The following is a 16,353-nucleotide window of genomic DNA, read 5'->3' as shown; positions in this document are numbered from 1 at the left end:
AGAGAGCTGCTGAGAGCATTTGAGCAGGAAGTCTGATGCACGATGCTACACCGATCCTTCCGCAGTGAGAAAGGAAAGGGCCTGAGGACTCTAACGGTGGGAAGCAAGGAATGGCCTAGCCTCTGGAGCTTTGCAAAGGAGCATGTTAGTAGAAAGTGAGGAGCCAACCCCATATTGGCAAAGTGTGGCCTCTGGGGTCAGTATCCTCAGATCACGGATCACTGCATTTTAAGAAAGAGGCTAAAAGCGCTTCTATCCAAGGACTGTGGGAGCTGTGAAGGGGAAAGAGCAGGTGAACTGGCTATGAAATGTTGAGTTGCACCCAGTTCAGTGACTAGGGGCCCAGCATGCGACAGTCAATCATGGGTATTTCAGAACTGCAACGTGTTGGTGAGAAGGCAAGCTTCTCCACTGGACTTACCACAGGGGACAGAGGGGCATTTCAGAAGCTCAGGACAGTTTTGTAAGGAAGAACGGAGCACCAGCTTCACCCTTGGCTAGAAGAAGCCACACTCACCTTACACTCATGGGCTTGTCACAGTGTAGTCGTGCGGAGTGCCTTCAGGGAGAGCTCATAGCCAAGGAACATGGCCGCACTCATGGGGAAGCCACGCACAGTATTCACAGTGAGACCCCTGAAAAACACCTTTGTGCAGGGGGGTAGTTATTCCAGGGCTAGCCCTCTCTGGTGCCGACCCACACTCTTCTGACAGTGAGGGAAAAGACTGCAAACACACTGTAGCCCAGCCCTAGCCTGACCAGAGCCCTAAAGATCTCTATGTGGGCAGCCTCTGGCCTGTCCCCAACCCATGGTACCTGTGATGTCACTTGTCACCATGGGCTCTGCTATACATAAGGCTTCAGCAAGCTGAGACCCAAGCAATTCTGTGGTGCTCTCGTTGGATGCACCTGTGTGTCCTCTGTCTCTTTCCAACCCCTCAGGGTTCTGGAATCTCTATGTAAAGCACTCAGCCCCACTCAGTGATAGCAACAGGTGCTTCCTACAACATTCCCAAGTGGTCCAGTACAGACGCAGGACAATGCTGAAAATCGCAGGCCATGGATAGGGTCACAGCATGCATGGGTGACAGCATCTCTCTCTAATTATAGTAGCAATATTGGGCTGCTAATGGGAGCTCCAGGGAACAACCCAGACAATGCTTCTTAAGGCTTTTCCTAGTACCCACTGAAGCAGTGAGTACCCAGTGACTGACTGCTGTCCTCATTCTCAGCAGTCATCGCCTGTGGAGGGTGAGGTAGCACACGGTCTGAATGGAGACGCGGCTAGCAGCCTCTGCCTCTGTCATGATCTGTTACCTGCGTTTTGTCTTCTGTTTCTGGGCAATGCTATGACATGGCTCTCATGAGCTCCTGACTCCCTACATCTTTCTGCTTGGTGTTGGGTGGGCAGCCTATACCCTCTTAGATGAGCTAAGCACATTCTGGAGCAATGACAATATTACCAGGCGATGATGGGAACAGAGAGGGGCTAGGGACCCAGGGGTAGGGGGCTGCTCCTTACGGTGTTCTCTGGAACTTGCACATAATCAAGAGGTAAGCCCTCCCCCAAGCATGATCTGAGAGCTGTCAGGCACATGAACTGTCTCTCACACAGAATCATGGCAAAGACAGAGTGGGTCATTTTCGGAAAGAGGCAGCCAGCCTGTATATTCGTCCAGTTTCAGGGGACACTGGCAGCCACAGGACACAGTTTGGCCTAGGAGAGGAGCAGATAGAATAAAAGCTGGCACCACTCAGGCAGACCCACATGGGATCTGGGTAACATTAGCACTCTTTTCTAATGCCTAACCACACTAGAATTCCTCAGAATCACCCGGAGTGACTAAGTAATAGCAAGGAGCTGGGTTCAGCTCCAAGGGGAAAATTCCATGCTGCATTCCCAGACTCTCTGTAACCTTGGCTTGACTCTGCTCCAAGGCTACAGGGAGAACAAGGTTACAGGTGGGCCCAGCCTGGCACACAGCCTCCTATCCCATAAAACAACATTCAGAACTTTTGAGCTAAGACCCTCCTCATGAAGCCTCCATGGCTCCCTACTACCCGGGACATGTCTACATAGACTCCTCACTGGGCTGTGATGAGCCTCCTGCCCAAGCCTTGTGTTCTCTCTGACTGCATGTCTCCTCTGTCGCCCTGGGACACCTCTGGTCCCCTCTATTTTAAATGCTCTCCAACATGCTTGCAGCCTCTATCCATCCAATCAAGGCCACCCCAGAGTGGACAAGAGTAGCTTCCTAATCACACCATGCCTTCATTGCTCCTCATGGTCCATGACCCATGAGTCCCTGACAGGACAAGGAGCAGAGCCTGTGGGCATAGTGCTCTCCCCACCCCACCTCCCATCTCAACACTCAGGGTACCTGAGCAGACCTTCTATAACTAGTCCAATGAGTCCACGAGGGATGAGCAAGTGAATGAATGTCAGAAGAATACCCTGTGCTGAGGAAGTTCTGGTGGTGGTGGCTGCAGGGTTCAGACAGGGTTAGGACTTCAGACTCCAAAGGGCAAGACCACCAGGCAGTTGACCTCAGCCCCTCAGGAGGCCTGACTACCAAAAACACGCCTCTCCAGCCCGAGCCAGCCTTGTCCCACCACTAGGAATGCAAGACTCAACTCCAGCCTCCTCATTTCAGCCCATGTGGCCCAAGTCAACCCCCAGAGTGGGCAGAGACAAGGACCACAGCACCAGGGGCCACTGATTCTAGTTTGGTGGTGGGTCCCTAAACCATGAGCTTCTGGGTGTGCCTTCTCCCAGCCACCCTTGAGTTACAAAGACTGGATCACCCTGCCTCCAGTGCCACAGTCCTTTCTGAGTCCTTGTCACTACTGAGTTCCCGTCCATGGAAAGATGAGGGTGGGCATGCTGACAGAGTGTGTAGAGTTTTCATAAGTCACAGGCAGAATGTTCTAGAAGTTATTCTCTAGCGAGCAGAGCTCACTCATGTCATGGGGACTGCAGTTGCTACTGGTCTTAGATTAAAGGAACTCTTCCCACTTGGTGGTTGCCAAGTTTGAGACAACCCATGGGTATTGCTTGTGCACAGTGCTGTTATATCAATATGAAATGCCGGTACCTGTGAGCACACACAGACTTCTACTCACTTGCATGTTTGTAAATACACTATGTGTTTGGGGAATATAGCACAAGAAATTCAAATTGGTAGCTGCTTTTGAAAGGATAGGGTGACAAGTGGGACACTAAGACATGTGTCCTTGTGTTTGGAAGCTTCCTGCTTTCATATAGCACTGACCTTTTCATCAACTAGTACACAATTTAAAGATTAATCTTAATCCCTGGGCTGGTGAAGTGGTTCATCAACTAAGCACTCTGTTGTATTTAATGAAGCTCAGTTCTTGGCGCCACAAAAAGCAAGTAAAATCTGTCTCTGAGTAAGCACTGCAGATGAAATACTGGTGGGGTTAGGAAAGCCACTGCCCAGTCTCAGCTGTCCTGAGGTCTTTGTTTCTATGAAGCATAGAGATTGAGGGAGAGGAGAGGATATCAGCAATTTGTTTTGCCTCTACAGATTTTTCTTTAATTATGACACATTAATTTGGGAGAGATAGACAAAAACTCTCAAATAAAAAGTAGCATCCCAAATGAATCTCTTTGGGTCCTGTAACTGCTGATGGCATCATAAGCATTTGTCTTTTGAAAAAAAAAAGAAAGAAAGAAAGAAAGAAAAGCTGGGCGTAGTAGTGCACACCTTTAATCCCAGCACTCGGGAGGCAAAGGGAGGTGTATCTTTGTGAGTTCGAGGCCAGCCTGGTCTACAAAATGAGTTCCAGGACAGCCAGGACTGTTATACAGAGAAACTCTGCCTACAAACAAACAAACAAACAAAGAATTAAGTTTGTGCCTGAGTGCCACCCTCTCTCAGTGGCTGCCACTAAATAAAACAAGAATTAAAATAACGAAGAGAGCAAAGCTCCAAATGTATCCATCCCTAAAGACAGAAAGGCTCTCCTGAACTGCATCCCAGGCAGATGTCAATGCCCAGCCTTTCTGCAGGTGCTCTAGGTCCTATCAGTCTATTAATTAATGGGAACTGACTGGAGGTGGATACAGTGTTCCAGCTGTGGTCTGCTCAGGGCAGAGGCTTCCAACTCCCTCGTCCTCTCTAGTACTTCTACGTGTGCATCCTGGTCCCCTGCCAGATCCATCAGAGTAAGTTTTTCCTTTCTTTACTGCTCTGTCCTTGACTCCTAAAATTGCACCAGACCTAGCCCAATCTTCTCAAATTAGGCAAGTTAATGGTGAACTTGTGAAAATGAAACCCCTCAGGCATTTTCTCCAGGGGCTTTTGTCAAATTTGATTGACAACTACCTCTTTACTGCTAAGGACTAGATGTGTTAATTCTAGTAGTTCTGCCTTTAGATGTGGGTCTTCATCTAGATGGTAGGGAGTCCCCTGGGTCTTGCATCATTCCTTACAGCATACTAGCTCGCCTCTGGCTCAGCCAAAGCTCTGGCTCTTTCCTTGATCAGAAGAGGAGACAGAACACACAACTTCTCTAGAGACAAGAGGTAATAGAGAGCTCTATGGCCCATGCTGCTGTGTGAGAAGTATCAATGTGGGCACAGATGTGTAATGGTAACTGGGCAAAGGTGTACCAGGCATGGAAGGATGGGTGGAACCAATTGGCAGGGCTTAGGGAGAGACAATACATGGGCACAGGCACAGGTCCTATGGGAACATGTATTAATCAAACTACCTCAAGGAAAGTAGCATTCAGGAACTTCAGGGTGAGGTGTGGGCTAGCAGTTGCCTCTGTGTGTCCTTATGAAGGAGAAAGAATAGACAAAATAGATTCTATTCTAAGCAAAAAAGACGAAGGGTATTGTAAATCCACAAATGGGTGAAAAGCTACCTGGAAACTGTGGAGGAAAAGACAGAAAAGAACCAGAGGCCGGGCAGTGGTGGCACATTCCTGTAATCCCAGCACTCGGGAGGCAGAGGCAGGTGGATCTCTGTGAGTTCAAGGCCAGCCTGGTCTACAGAGCGAGTTCCAGGACAGCCTCCAAAGAGAAACCCTGTCTCAAAAAACAACAAACAAAAAAGAACCAGAAAAATAGCTTTAGTCTTGCGGCCTATGATAGGAGCAAGAAAGCAAAAGACACGTCCAAAAGGTGAGCTAGGTGTGAAGCAGGCATATCTGCCTTGGAGCATGCCTCTGCATGCACAAGTCTCAAACCCAGCTGCAGGTTTGGGCAAGGCGGTGATTCCTCTGGTCAGCTGTGGAGAGAAGTGCCACTTTTGTCCTGGTAATGTAGCTCAGAGGGCAGTGGCTGGGTATTGCCTTGAGAAATACTACTGCCTACAAATTGAACCAGCAAAGCTATAGAGAGCCAAGCTGAGCTGGCTCTGAGGGTAAGAACATTTGCTGCTCTTCGAGAGCCCCAGAGTTCAATCCCACCACCCACATAAAGTGCTCACAACTGCCTGGAACTTCAGCTCCAGGGTATTAGATACCTGGGGTCCCTCTAGACCCCAGGGGCATTGGCCCTCAAATGTGCCCTCAACCCCACAAGTGCACATAAAGAAACAAAAACCCGAGCTAGCCCTGGGGCATGCAATAAAGGATAGCCACAGGCAGGGAGCTTCTGGGCCACCATGGTCTCAGGGTTAGGAAAGGACCAGGGAGGCTGTGGTGAGCCAGACAGCAAAGTGCGACAGTCAGAGGGCATGGGCAACAGGTTTGGCTCAAGGAGGCAAGTGTGTAAGCCTTGGATGAGGGCAGGAAACAGATCTCAACCACTGTCCATGGAGTTTAATAGCCCTAAAGCTCAGGTCAGTAAACTCTTGATTTCTGGTCTCCTTTAGAATCTCCTTCTGACTCACACTTGTATCCTTCCAGCAGGTGACTAATACCCAGGAGACATTGAAACTACAAAGGTCCTCCACCTGCTCAGGTCTCAGTGCTGTATTTGATTTCTAGGCTGCCAACAAACAAAGATGAGATCCTCTAGCTAGACTATAGCCACTCTGGGGGTACAGTCTAGGGAGTTTTAGGAGAGTGAGACAACCTGCCAGTCCACAGACTGCAAAGTTAAATATGGCCAGCAGAGGACTCTGATGCACAAATTCATTAATTAATTAGTTAAATAAACAAAAAATAGCAAAATGAAGACAGTGCTGGTAGACAAGAGACACTTGTCTAACACAGAGTAAGCAAAAATATACACCATAGGCAAGACACAAGGTCACAAGTTCAACTGGCCTGCACTTCCATGCATGAAGACCACTGGGGCAGCACCACAGAAGACACAGACAGGACTACTGTACATAGAAGAGGAGAGAAGACGGTCTTGGTCATGAGAGCACTGGAAAGAATAAATGACAGGAAAGAACAGATGAAGAAAGGAGAGCTAGGAAAGAATCCATCATGTCCAACACAGCAAACCAGCAAACTGCCATTACTAACAGGGGAGGCAGACAAGAACAGATAATAACCCTACCAATCAGAACAATAACAATAAAAATGACAGGAATCAGAAAAATTCTCTCAATATTAACCATAAATGTACGTGCCATCGACTCATGAATAGAGAAATTCGGATTGGCTGACTGGATTAAAAGATTAGCCCAGCTGTCTGTTGTCTGCAAGAAACACACCCACTGGCACACACCCAGGGTTTAAAGGTGGGAGACAGCCTGTCAAGAGTGGAAGATGAACAAGTACTGGCATAGCTATTCTGGCATCTGATAAAGTAGACACCAAACCAAAATTAAAAGAGAGAGGAAGGCCACTATATATGAAGAAATGGAACAGCTCATCAAGAAGACAGTAATTGTAAATATATATGCATCAAACAGTAGATGTTTAATTTCTAAAATAAACACTAAAGGTCATAAAAGGTCATACCAATCCTGATATAATAACTGAGTGAGTTAAGTGTTCCACTCTCGTCTAAAGATGAACCATCAACCTAAAAGTAAACAAACAAAAGACCCTGAACCCTAAGAGGAATTAAATGGAATTAACAGATATCCACCCAACAGAATCAGAATGTATATTCTTCTAAACAGCCTAAGCAACCTTCTCTAAAACAGGCCATAGGCTAGGACACAAATTAAGTCTTGGCAAATTCAAAAGCATAAAAATAATTTCTTGGTTTTTTATTAAATGTTAGTGGAATAGAAACTGTGAAAATGCATGGAGACCAAACAATATACTCATCAATAATTCTTAAATGTTCATTGAAGAAATCAGGGAGAAAATTGAAAAATTCTTAGAATCAGATGAAAATGAAAATACCTGTAGCTATGAATACTTACATACACAACACAGAGTGATCATCAGGAATTGCCCAATGGTACATTTCAAAGTCTTAGAAAAACAAGAATCAGCCAAACCCCAAGCAGTGGTGGTTAAAAAAATCATAAAGATCAGGGCAGAGATTAGTGACATGGAAATTTTTAAAAATGTACATAGAGTCAATCAAAGAGTTGGTTCTCTGAAAAAAATGAGCAAGATTGACAAACTCCTGGCCAAACTAATTGAGAGAGAGAGAGAGAGAGAGAGAGAGAGAGAGAGAGAGAGAATGCTAGCATTAAAAATGCTGATGTTACCACAGACTCCAGTGAACCCTAGACATTCACTGGGGAATACTTAGAATATCCATGCTCCAAACAACAGGAAAGTCTGGAAGGAATGGCTAAGGCCCTGTACACCTATCGCTACTAAATTAGTTCAAGAGGACATAAACAATTTAAAGATAAAGAAAAATCAATATGATCAAAGCTGTAATAAAATCTCCATCAAAGAAAAGGCCAGACCTGGACAGATTCACTGCTGAATTAAATTAAGTATTTAAAGAAGAGCTGAAACTAATTCTCCAGAAACTTCCATAAAATAGAAAAGCCAAGAACACCACCAAACTCATTCTACAAAACCAGCATGGCCCTGATACCATCAGGAGAAAAAGACAACAAAGGAGAATTATAGACCAATTTCCCTAATGAACATAGACACAAAAATTCTCAATAAAACCTCACAAACCTAATTAAAGAACACAATGAGAAGCTAGACACCATGACCAAGTTGGTTTTATTTCATGGATAGCTTGACTAATGCAAATTAGTGTAAATAGATAAGAGATCATATGACCATCTCAATAGCTACAGGAAAGAACTTTGACAACATTTAACATGTTCATAATAACATGATAACTTAGAAGGGACACACATCAGCACACCAAGGGCTATATGACACACCTAAGCCAATATTATACCAAATAGGGGTAAACTGAAAAGTTTTCTCTGAAATCTAAAATGAGACACGGGTGTCCACTCTCTCTCCTCTCCTTTTAATACAGCGCGTGAGTCTTAGCTGGGCAACACAACAAGAGAAGAGATAAAAGAAATTTAAATAGAAAAGAAAGAATTCAAGCCACCCCTATTTGCAGATAGCACAATCTTTTTCTTAAAAGCCTACAGACTCTAAAACCCTCAGACTTGATCCAGTTTCAGCAAAGTAGCAGGGTACAGAACCAACACACAAAATCTAGTAACTTTTCAATACACCAATAACAAACTTGCTGAGAAAGAAATCAGAAGGTGGGGAAAAAAAAAAGTCCTATTCACACTGCTTCTTAAAACAGAAAGTATCCAGGAATAATCTTAAGGACAGGCTGGTAACCTCCCATACCTGCTATCTCAGTCCCTGACCTCACCCTCACAACGTCCGAACCCTCTGCCAGGCTTTTGCTCACCCCAGGGTGCTGTGTGAAGCTCACCTTCAAGCCTTCTTGACGGTAACTCTGGGAGATGCAGTCCAGGACTCCGCTGTATCTGTTTAGATAGACCCCATCAGCTTGGAGTCGACTTTTCACAACATCCATTGGAGTTGCTGTCCCCCAGGAAATCGCTCCTGCAAAGTCAGAGAAAAGCGTGCCAGAGCTGGCTGTCTTGGGTCTTCAAGGCATGCCTCCCTGAGGATGTTGTCCTTCAGAAAACCCATAGTTGGTGGCAAGGGACGTGGGCTGGGAATGGGACTCTTCTGATCTTCTCTCTCCATCTACTCTTGGACCTCGAGGAAGCCTCCTGCACCTGCTCTATGGACGGGCTGAAGTGCTGTGTTTATAAGGCAGCTGTGAGGACATGGTGAACGGATGCCTGTGGGAGCCTGGAAGATGAACCCAGGCCACATGTGGCAACATTTATCAGTGGGACAGCAACTACTTCACAGGGCTATGCAGTCCTTCCTAAGCAGAGAGAGAGCTCAGGGTGAGACCTGTGACCAAAGGCTTGCAGCTATCCACAGGCATGGTTTAATTTGAATTTGGGAAACCAAGCAAAGCCTGTCACACAGACCACTCACTGAGAAGGGACAGCCTGTGGACTGCAAAGCAATTTGGTATAGTTTTTTTTTTATTAAAAACTTTTCTAAATCTGTGGCATAAAACTGAGAGACCACGTATCAGGGTCATCATCACTGGATCTGCTCAAAAGTCCCAGTTTAAGCATTAGTGTGACTCTAAAGGATTAGGAAAACAGTGGTTATTTTGTTTTGTTTTACTAACGCAGAAATTGGTACATCTCGGCTGGGGAGAGACAACCCTCCAATGTCAAAGTCCAGGGCAGCTGGCTTTCTAGGTTTGGTAACTGCTGCCCAGCAGCTCTCCAAAGAGACATCCTGGACCCTCTGCCCATGCAGGCCTCCAGTGCTCCAGCTTTCTGCATGGCCTCCGGAAGTCTGTCTCCATGTTCACTCTCTCCTGCCCTTGCCAGGGCTCCTAGCTGCCTCCCTATGTCACAGTGAGGATGTCATGAAATGAAGTCATCAGGCCCTTGGCACCTGCTCTCCACACCAATGAGAACAGATAGGAACTTGAGGGCTCTTCCTAGGAACAGGTCCAGGGATGGGCCTCAGACACACAAGGGCATAAACAGAATGCCACTGCTGTATGGTCAAGGCATGGGCTTTGTGTATGTCTTCTGTGGGTTTAAAACACAGACAGCTCTGAGGAGGAGGGGGGTGAGGAGGAGGGGGAAAGGAGGAGGAGGAGCAAGAAAAGAAAGAGGCCTGAGAGGTAGTAGGGAGTCATATCAAAGTAGGTATGGCAAACACCCAATGCATGCTGACCTTCCCTCTGAATGAATCACAGCTGTGGTGCAGGCTAGGAGCGTAACAAGTCCATGGCGACAAAATGAGCAAGTGTGGCTACACTTGGATCTTTCTGACTGCAGAGCCCCTGCTCTCCTGTCTGCACTGGCTAAATGCCTTGAGTATCTCAGTGCAGAGTGTGGAGACTGGCTCCCCGCTCCCATACCTAACAAAGTCTGATATTCAGTAAAGGCAAATCACACTAATAGCTTTCCCCAAAGCTCAGCAATGCCTGCCACATAGAACATGCTCAGAGTGCATCTAGGACCTCAAAGTCCAGTGAATCCACACAGAGACTCACAGCCCTGGAAAGAGAGGTCACAGGACTGTTCCCCCTACTAGTTATGGCACAGAGTAAGTGAAATAAAGGGTCCTGCATATATCGCTAGGTGAGTCTTGCCTTCTCAGATCTGGGAAGGTCATGATGGGCTCCTCTGCACTCTACCATCACTGTGATAGGCCCAGGACCCAGGGATGGGACTCCCATGCTGTAGCCCTTACCTGCAATGCCACCTGCCAGCCACACAGCATAAGGGCTGGGCCCTGTACAGGCCTCAGGTGTGATCCATTCACTCAGGAACACATAGGGAATAAAGTAGAGGCAATATCCTGGGATGTCCCTGAGCAGCATGGCACTGGCTCCCCGGTATAGCCCTGCCAGGCCCTCAGTCCGCACAATGGTTGTGATGCAGTGTATTGGTCCCTGGTACGATGCCTGATACCTTAGGGCCACTGCCCTGGACTTCAATCCATGGTTGGCTGAAAAGACAGGAGAGAGATGGCAGCAAGAGGCAGGTAAGAGACTGGCCAGCCCCTGGCACCACAGCCAGTCCATCCCACTGACAACCTCCACTCACATGGCTCATTTGTTTTTACCAAGCTATCTGTCACTCTTGGCAGCTTATACTAGAGTTTTGAGCCTCCAATTAGGAGCCCTGGCAACCTATACACAAGATTGGAGACACTCCCAGCCAAGTTGTTCTGGGATTCCCAGAGCCTTCTGGTCTACCATCACTATGCATTTCTAAGCAGCTGTGATTGTAGAATGCCCAGGATCTTTTAAGACAGTCAAGTCAAGCTCACTCTTGATGGGGAATTGATAGTCATTCATATTCTCCCCCCTCACACACCTGTCTTTCCCAACACTGTGTGTGTGAGAGTGTGTGTGTGTGTGTGTGTGTGTGTGTGTGTGCGCGCGCGCGCGCGCACTCATGTGCACATATGTGAGCATGCATGTGAATACCTGTGTATTCTGTGTGGTAAAATAAATGTGATTTGAAGCCAGGCTGTCCTGGATGCAAATCTTCCTCCACCACTTACAAGTGTTGACATTTTCTACCTTTGTTTTCTGATCCCTAAAAGACTGACACACTGCTGTCACGGATACAAGTCAGGTAACATGCCAAGTCCTTAGTGTGGTAGATGGAATAGTGTTGGGTCCATTAAGTTAGCAAATGATGGTCAGTGAGAGGACCCACTGGTTGGCTAGAGAATAGGTACGTTCAGACTCATGCCAGCCCTGGCCTGGTTGTGCCCTAAAATAGCTGTAAGGCAGTATCAATGAACCCTCAAAGTTCAGGGGCCCAGCACAACTGATTCCATGACAGAAGTACCATTCAGATAGTAACACTCAGCATGTATACAGTACCACCTGCCAAAATGGAAACAAAGACCTAATCCATCAAAGTCCATGGCTCTGAGAAGTCTCTAAATGCACTAACCTTGCTTTTTGGCATCTGTAATTAGTTCCGCTTCTGACTGTTCTTGTTAACTCAAATATGTCAACCCAGGATATGGTTGCTGTGCTTAAAAGCTGGCTGGCCCTGAGAAAAGCTTGGGGCTACACTGGGACCCCGAACACCCAGTGTAGTCACCAGCTGGCTAATAAAGACTTCCTATTGACTTTAAACCCATGTTTAAGTAGTCTTCTTTGGTGGATCCCCACAAGTTCAGGCTGTGTGTGTGTGTGTGTGTGTGTGTGTGTGTGTGTGTGTGTGTGCGTGCTATGCTGGTGGTTTTATCTCTCTGTAGCATCTCTGGAGTACACAGCTAGTCCTCCCACAGAGCACCCTCCACTTTCCCTTACGCTCATCTTCTCTGTTGTGGCTCATGGTCGGAAAGGGCTTCCAATATTGAAAAACATGTCCCTTCTGAAGGCTCCTACTAAATGATGGGACCAGGATGAAGCATGAAAGCCACCCATGACCACAACACTGTTTGGGCCACCTGGGCTCAACCCCCTGATCCCAGGTCTGATTTGGTCTCACACATCCTGTAAACAGGAAGTGGCCTTTCATCCTGGGAGCTAACTCCAAGTCCCCAAATGTTCCCATCTTTCTCCGATGAACATTCAGCCTTGTGGCTGTGTAGTTCAAAGTGGAGATTAAAGGACATGAATTTTAACTCATCCCAGAATTCCACAAGAGTGAGGGGAGCAGCATTTGCCTGAGAAACATGACTGAACACACTCCTATGCATGCATTTCCACCTGTGTAGGGGAAGGGAGTTGAGGGCAATAAAGGTCACCTTGGGGTTCATTTGAGCAAGAGCAGACATTGCAGTCCTTGAGAGGCCCCAAGAGATCATTATACATTCTTTCCCAAAACTGTGACGATATTACCAGTGTGTTCTGGGAAATTTGCCATAGACCAAATAGGTGTCATTGTCTGGCTGTGTAAATGCTAGCTAGGCAGCTCCTCTCTAGCTGTAGCTGACCTGACCCAGGAGTCAAGGCTCCCCTAAATCAGTTTCTTCAGTGTGGCTCTCAGGAGTTACTGATTGAAAGGTCATGTCTAGATAATGATCTGCTAGTTGGGCAGTGCAGATGTTGAAAGAACACTGGCCTAACTGCCAGCGCCCTGTCAATAAACCCCTGTATTTTTTTTCCATTATCTCTCCTGAGTAAGCAAAAAGAAAATTCTCTCACATTCTTCTAAGTTAGCAACATAAGCAATCTAGCTTTTATTGGTTTATAATTACTCATTTGTGTCTATTAAACCAATATAATAGCCAGTAAAGTTTGCAATGGACTATCCTAGACAGGGAAACAACCACCAAGATGCTGACATCGCTCCATATCAACCCAAACTCACACTGTTAATACTTGTCAACTTGGCAGTTCTATCACAAATCACCCGAGGTAATTATCTTCTGAAGAGAAAAGGTTTCTTTTGACTCACAGTTTGGGGGGTTGTTCTTTCTGTGGTTAATTAGCCTCATCGTTAGGGGCCTGTAGCAAGGCAGTGCACCGTGGTTACATAAGATGATTTCTTGCACGTGGGTAATGTACTTCGAGCATATGTGCCCCACACCCTGCTGCTCACCCCTTTCTCACCTCTCTATTCCTGTTTGTCCCTACTCAGTCTTACTTCTTTCATTATATATATATATATATATGATGTCATGCACCTATATAAAATATAAGAACCACAAATGAGAGAAAACATGCAATTTTTTTCTGAAACTACTTAATTTGCTTACTAGGTTATATCCAGTTGAATCAATTTTCCTGTAAATAACGTAACTTCATTCTTCATGGCTGAAACTCTTCTACTGTGTGTACAACCACATTTCCTTAGTGCACTCTGTGGTGACTCCTAGGCTAGTACTATAGCTCAGCTACTGTGATGAACGCTGCAATAATACTGATGTGCAGACATCTCTGTGTTGTGATGATTTGGAGTGGCACAGGTAGCTAGGTGTTAGTTTTTGAGGAACCTCCATATGACTTCCATAGTGATTAGACTAATTTATACCCTACCAAAAGTTCTTCCCTACCCCTACATCTTCTCTAACATTTTTATATACTTTCTCTCTCTCTCTCTCTTTTTTTTTCCAAGATAGGTTTTCTCTTTGTAGACCAGGCTGGCCTCAAACTCAGAGATCTACCTGCCTCTGCCTCCCAAGTGCTGGGATTAAAGGTATGGGCCACCGCTGCCCAGCTGTGATGTTCTTAATGATTGCTGTTTTGACTAGAGGAGATGCAATTTCAATGCAGTTGAGTTGGTATTTCTCTGAAGATCAGTGATACTGAATATTCTTTCATGTTTATTGCCCATGCATTTATTGACACGTGTCTACTCATTTCATTAGGCTATCTATTGATTAGATTGTTTGACTTACTTAGTTATTGGAGTTCTTTGTATAATCTAGGTATTAACCCTGTTAGATATCTAGCCATCAAAGAGCCGCCTCTCCCTTTCTGTGGACTGTCTCTTCACTCCATTGTTTCCTTTGCTGTGCTGAAGCTTTTTTATTTCATGAAACCCCACTTGACAGTTGTTAGCATTATTTCCTGAGTGACTGGAGTGCCATTTAGAAAATCTTTGGCAGGCCACTGAGCTGACTCAGTGGGTAAAGATGCTTGCTGCCAAGCCTGATGACCTGAGTTGGATCTCCTAGGACCTACATAATGGAAGAGAGAACCAACTCTCATTAAATTGTCCTGTGATCTCCACACATGTGCATGGCATGTGTCTCCTCCAACACTAAATAAATAGAATTTAGAAATCAAAGTCCTTGACCATACTGATATCTTAAAAGTGTTTTTCCCTTATTTTCCCTCCAATGCATTCTGGAGTTCAGATCTTACATTAAGGTTTTTAATCCATTTGGAGTTGATTTTCATATGGGGTGAGAATTAAGGATCTAAACTCATTCGTCTAATGTCACTGCCCAGTTTCACCAGCAACATTTGTTGAAGAGGCTATCTTTTTTTCCAATATATATTTTTAGCTTGTCAAAATTCAATTGCCCATAGTTGTGATTGTCTAAATGTGGGTTCTCCATCCTATTCTATTCTATTCTACCCTATGCTATCTTACCCTACCCTACCCTACCCTACCCTACCCTACCCTACCCTACCCTACGGTCTACATGTTGGTTTTTGCTCCCGTGACTCTATAGCACAACTTGAAATCAAGTATGCTGATGCCTCCACCATTTTTGTCTTGCTTAGGACTGTTTTGGTTTTCTGGAGTCTCGCGCTTCCACGGGTATTTTAAGACTGTTTTCTATTTCTGTAAAGATTGACACTGGACATTTTATGGTTTGCTTTTATATAAGACTTGGTGCTTCTCTTGGCTTTCAGTATCTCCTTTGCTCTCTTATTCAGTGTTAACTATACTATGGTGTCACCAGGTTCTTTTCTCATCTTGTCTGTTTGGTGTTCTAAGTACCACCTGGATCTAGATGACATCTGCTTCTCTACATTTGGGGAACTTGTGCTACGATTTTGTTTAATATATTGTATATATCCTCAGACTGAAGTTCTATCACTCCATGACTTATAAATTTGATCTTTTAATGGTGTCAAATAGAGCTCATGTATTCTATTCATATTTTATCACTTTATCATTGTCAATGTCTGACTCGATCTGTTTTCATCCCTGATAGTCTGCCTTTTATTTGAGCCATCCATTAGCAGAGCTTTGTAAAGAGTTTATTTGACTTACTGAACTTCTATTTCTTAAATTTCAATTTTATTTGTATTTAGTATTTCTATTTCTTTCTTAAGTTCCTACATCAAATCCTGTTTGATTCTCTTATTTCATTTATTTATTTGTATTCTATTTCAATTCATTTGATAGTTTATTTGTATCCTCTGTTTTTATTAAACTTTTTTACAATCCTTCCTTTGAATTCTTTATCTGGGATTTAATGCACTGCTCTCTCATTGAGATCCATTGCTGTCCTTCATGTTTCTTATATATTATATGTTCTGACTTATGCATATTGTGTTGATTGGATTTTATCAGCTGCATTATTTTTGTTGAGTTATCTGCAATGTTCAAAGTGAGCTAGACTATGGTAGGGTTGAGGGGACAGTTTATCAGTTAAACTCTCAATCCATGTGCATAAGGCACAGGTATGGTCCCCTATAATACTCCAAGAATATAAACTACAGAAACAACCTCAGAAGTTGGATAGGACCACTATGCCAATATCATCCTAGCTAGTTGAAAATAACTATCCCTTTGGCCTTAATAAGTATCAAGGAATAAAAGAACAAAGGTTGTATGGCATCTACAAGGGTATTAGCTGCTAAGATCAGGAGTAGAAAGAATTAGGTTGGGTAACAGTATTACATCAACTGAGATAAAAGTTGAAATGGAAAAATAGCCAGGAAGGGGAAACTGGAATAGTTTTAGGGCCCATGGAGCTCAAAGATTTCTAGAGCTATGGAAGGCTAGAGTTAAGAAGTAAAAACAGAAAGTGCAGGGA

At 44.9% G+C, this 16,353-nt stretch overlaps 1 protein-coding gene across 1 annotated transcript in view; it reads right to left on the bottom strand.

Annotated features, from left to right (window-relative positions):
- The window catches only part of Slc25a48 (solute carrier family 25 member 48), a 42,445-nt gene that overhangs the window by 2,913 nt on the left and 23,179 nt on the right, over positions 1 to 16,353 (bottom strand). The window contains 4 exon segments of the mRNA XM_036188686.1: positions 518 to 550; positions 553 to 646; positions 8,762 to 8,895; positions 10,633 to 10,890. Of these exon segments, the coding sequence (XP_036044579.1) occupies positions 525 to 550; positions 553 to 646; positions 8,762 to 8,895; positions 10,633 to 10,890 (512 nt within the window). The 3' untranslated portion in view covers positions 518 to 524.

The sequence above is a fragment of the Onychomys torridus genome, chromosome 5, assembly GCF_903995425.1.
Source record: "Onychomys torridus chromosome 5, mOncTor1.1, whole genome shotgun sequence".
NCBI lineage: Eukaryota > Metazoa > Chordata > Mammalia > Rodentia > Cricetidae > Onychomys > Onychomys torridus.
The sequence above is the reverse complement of the archived record's forward strand: the minus strand, read 5'-3'. Positions and strand labels throughout refer to the sequence as shown.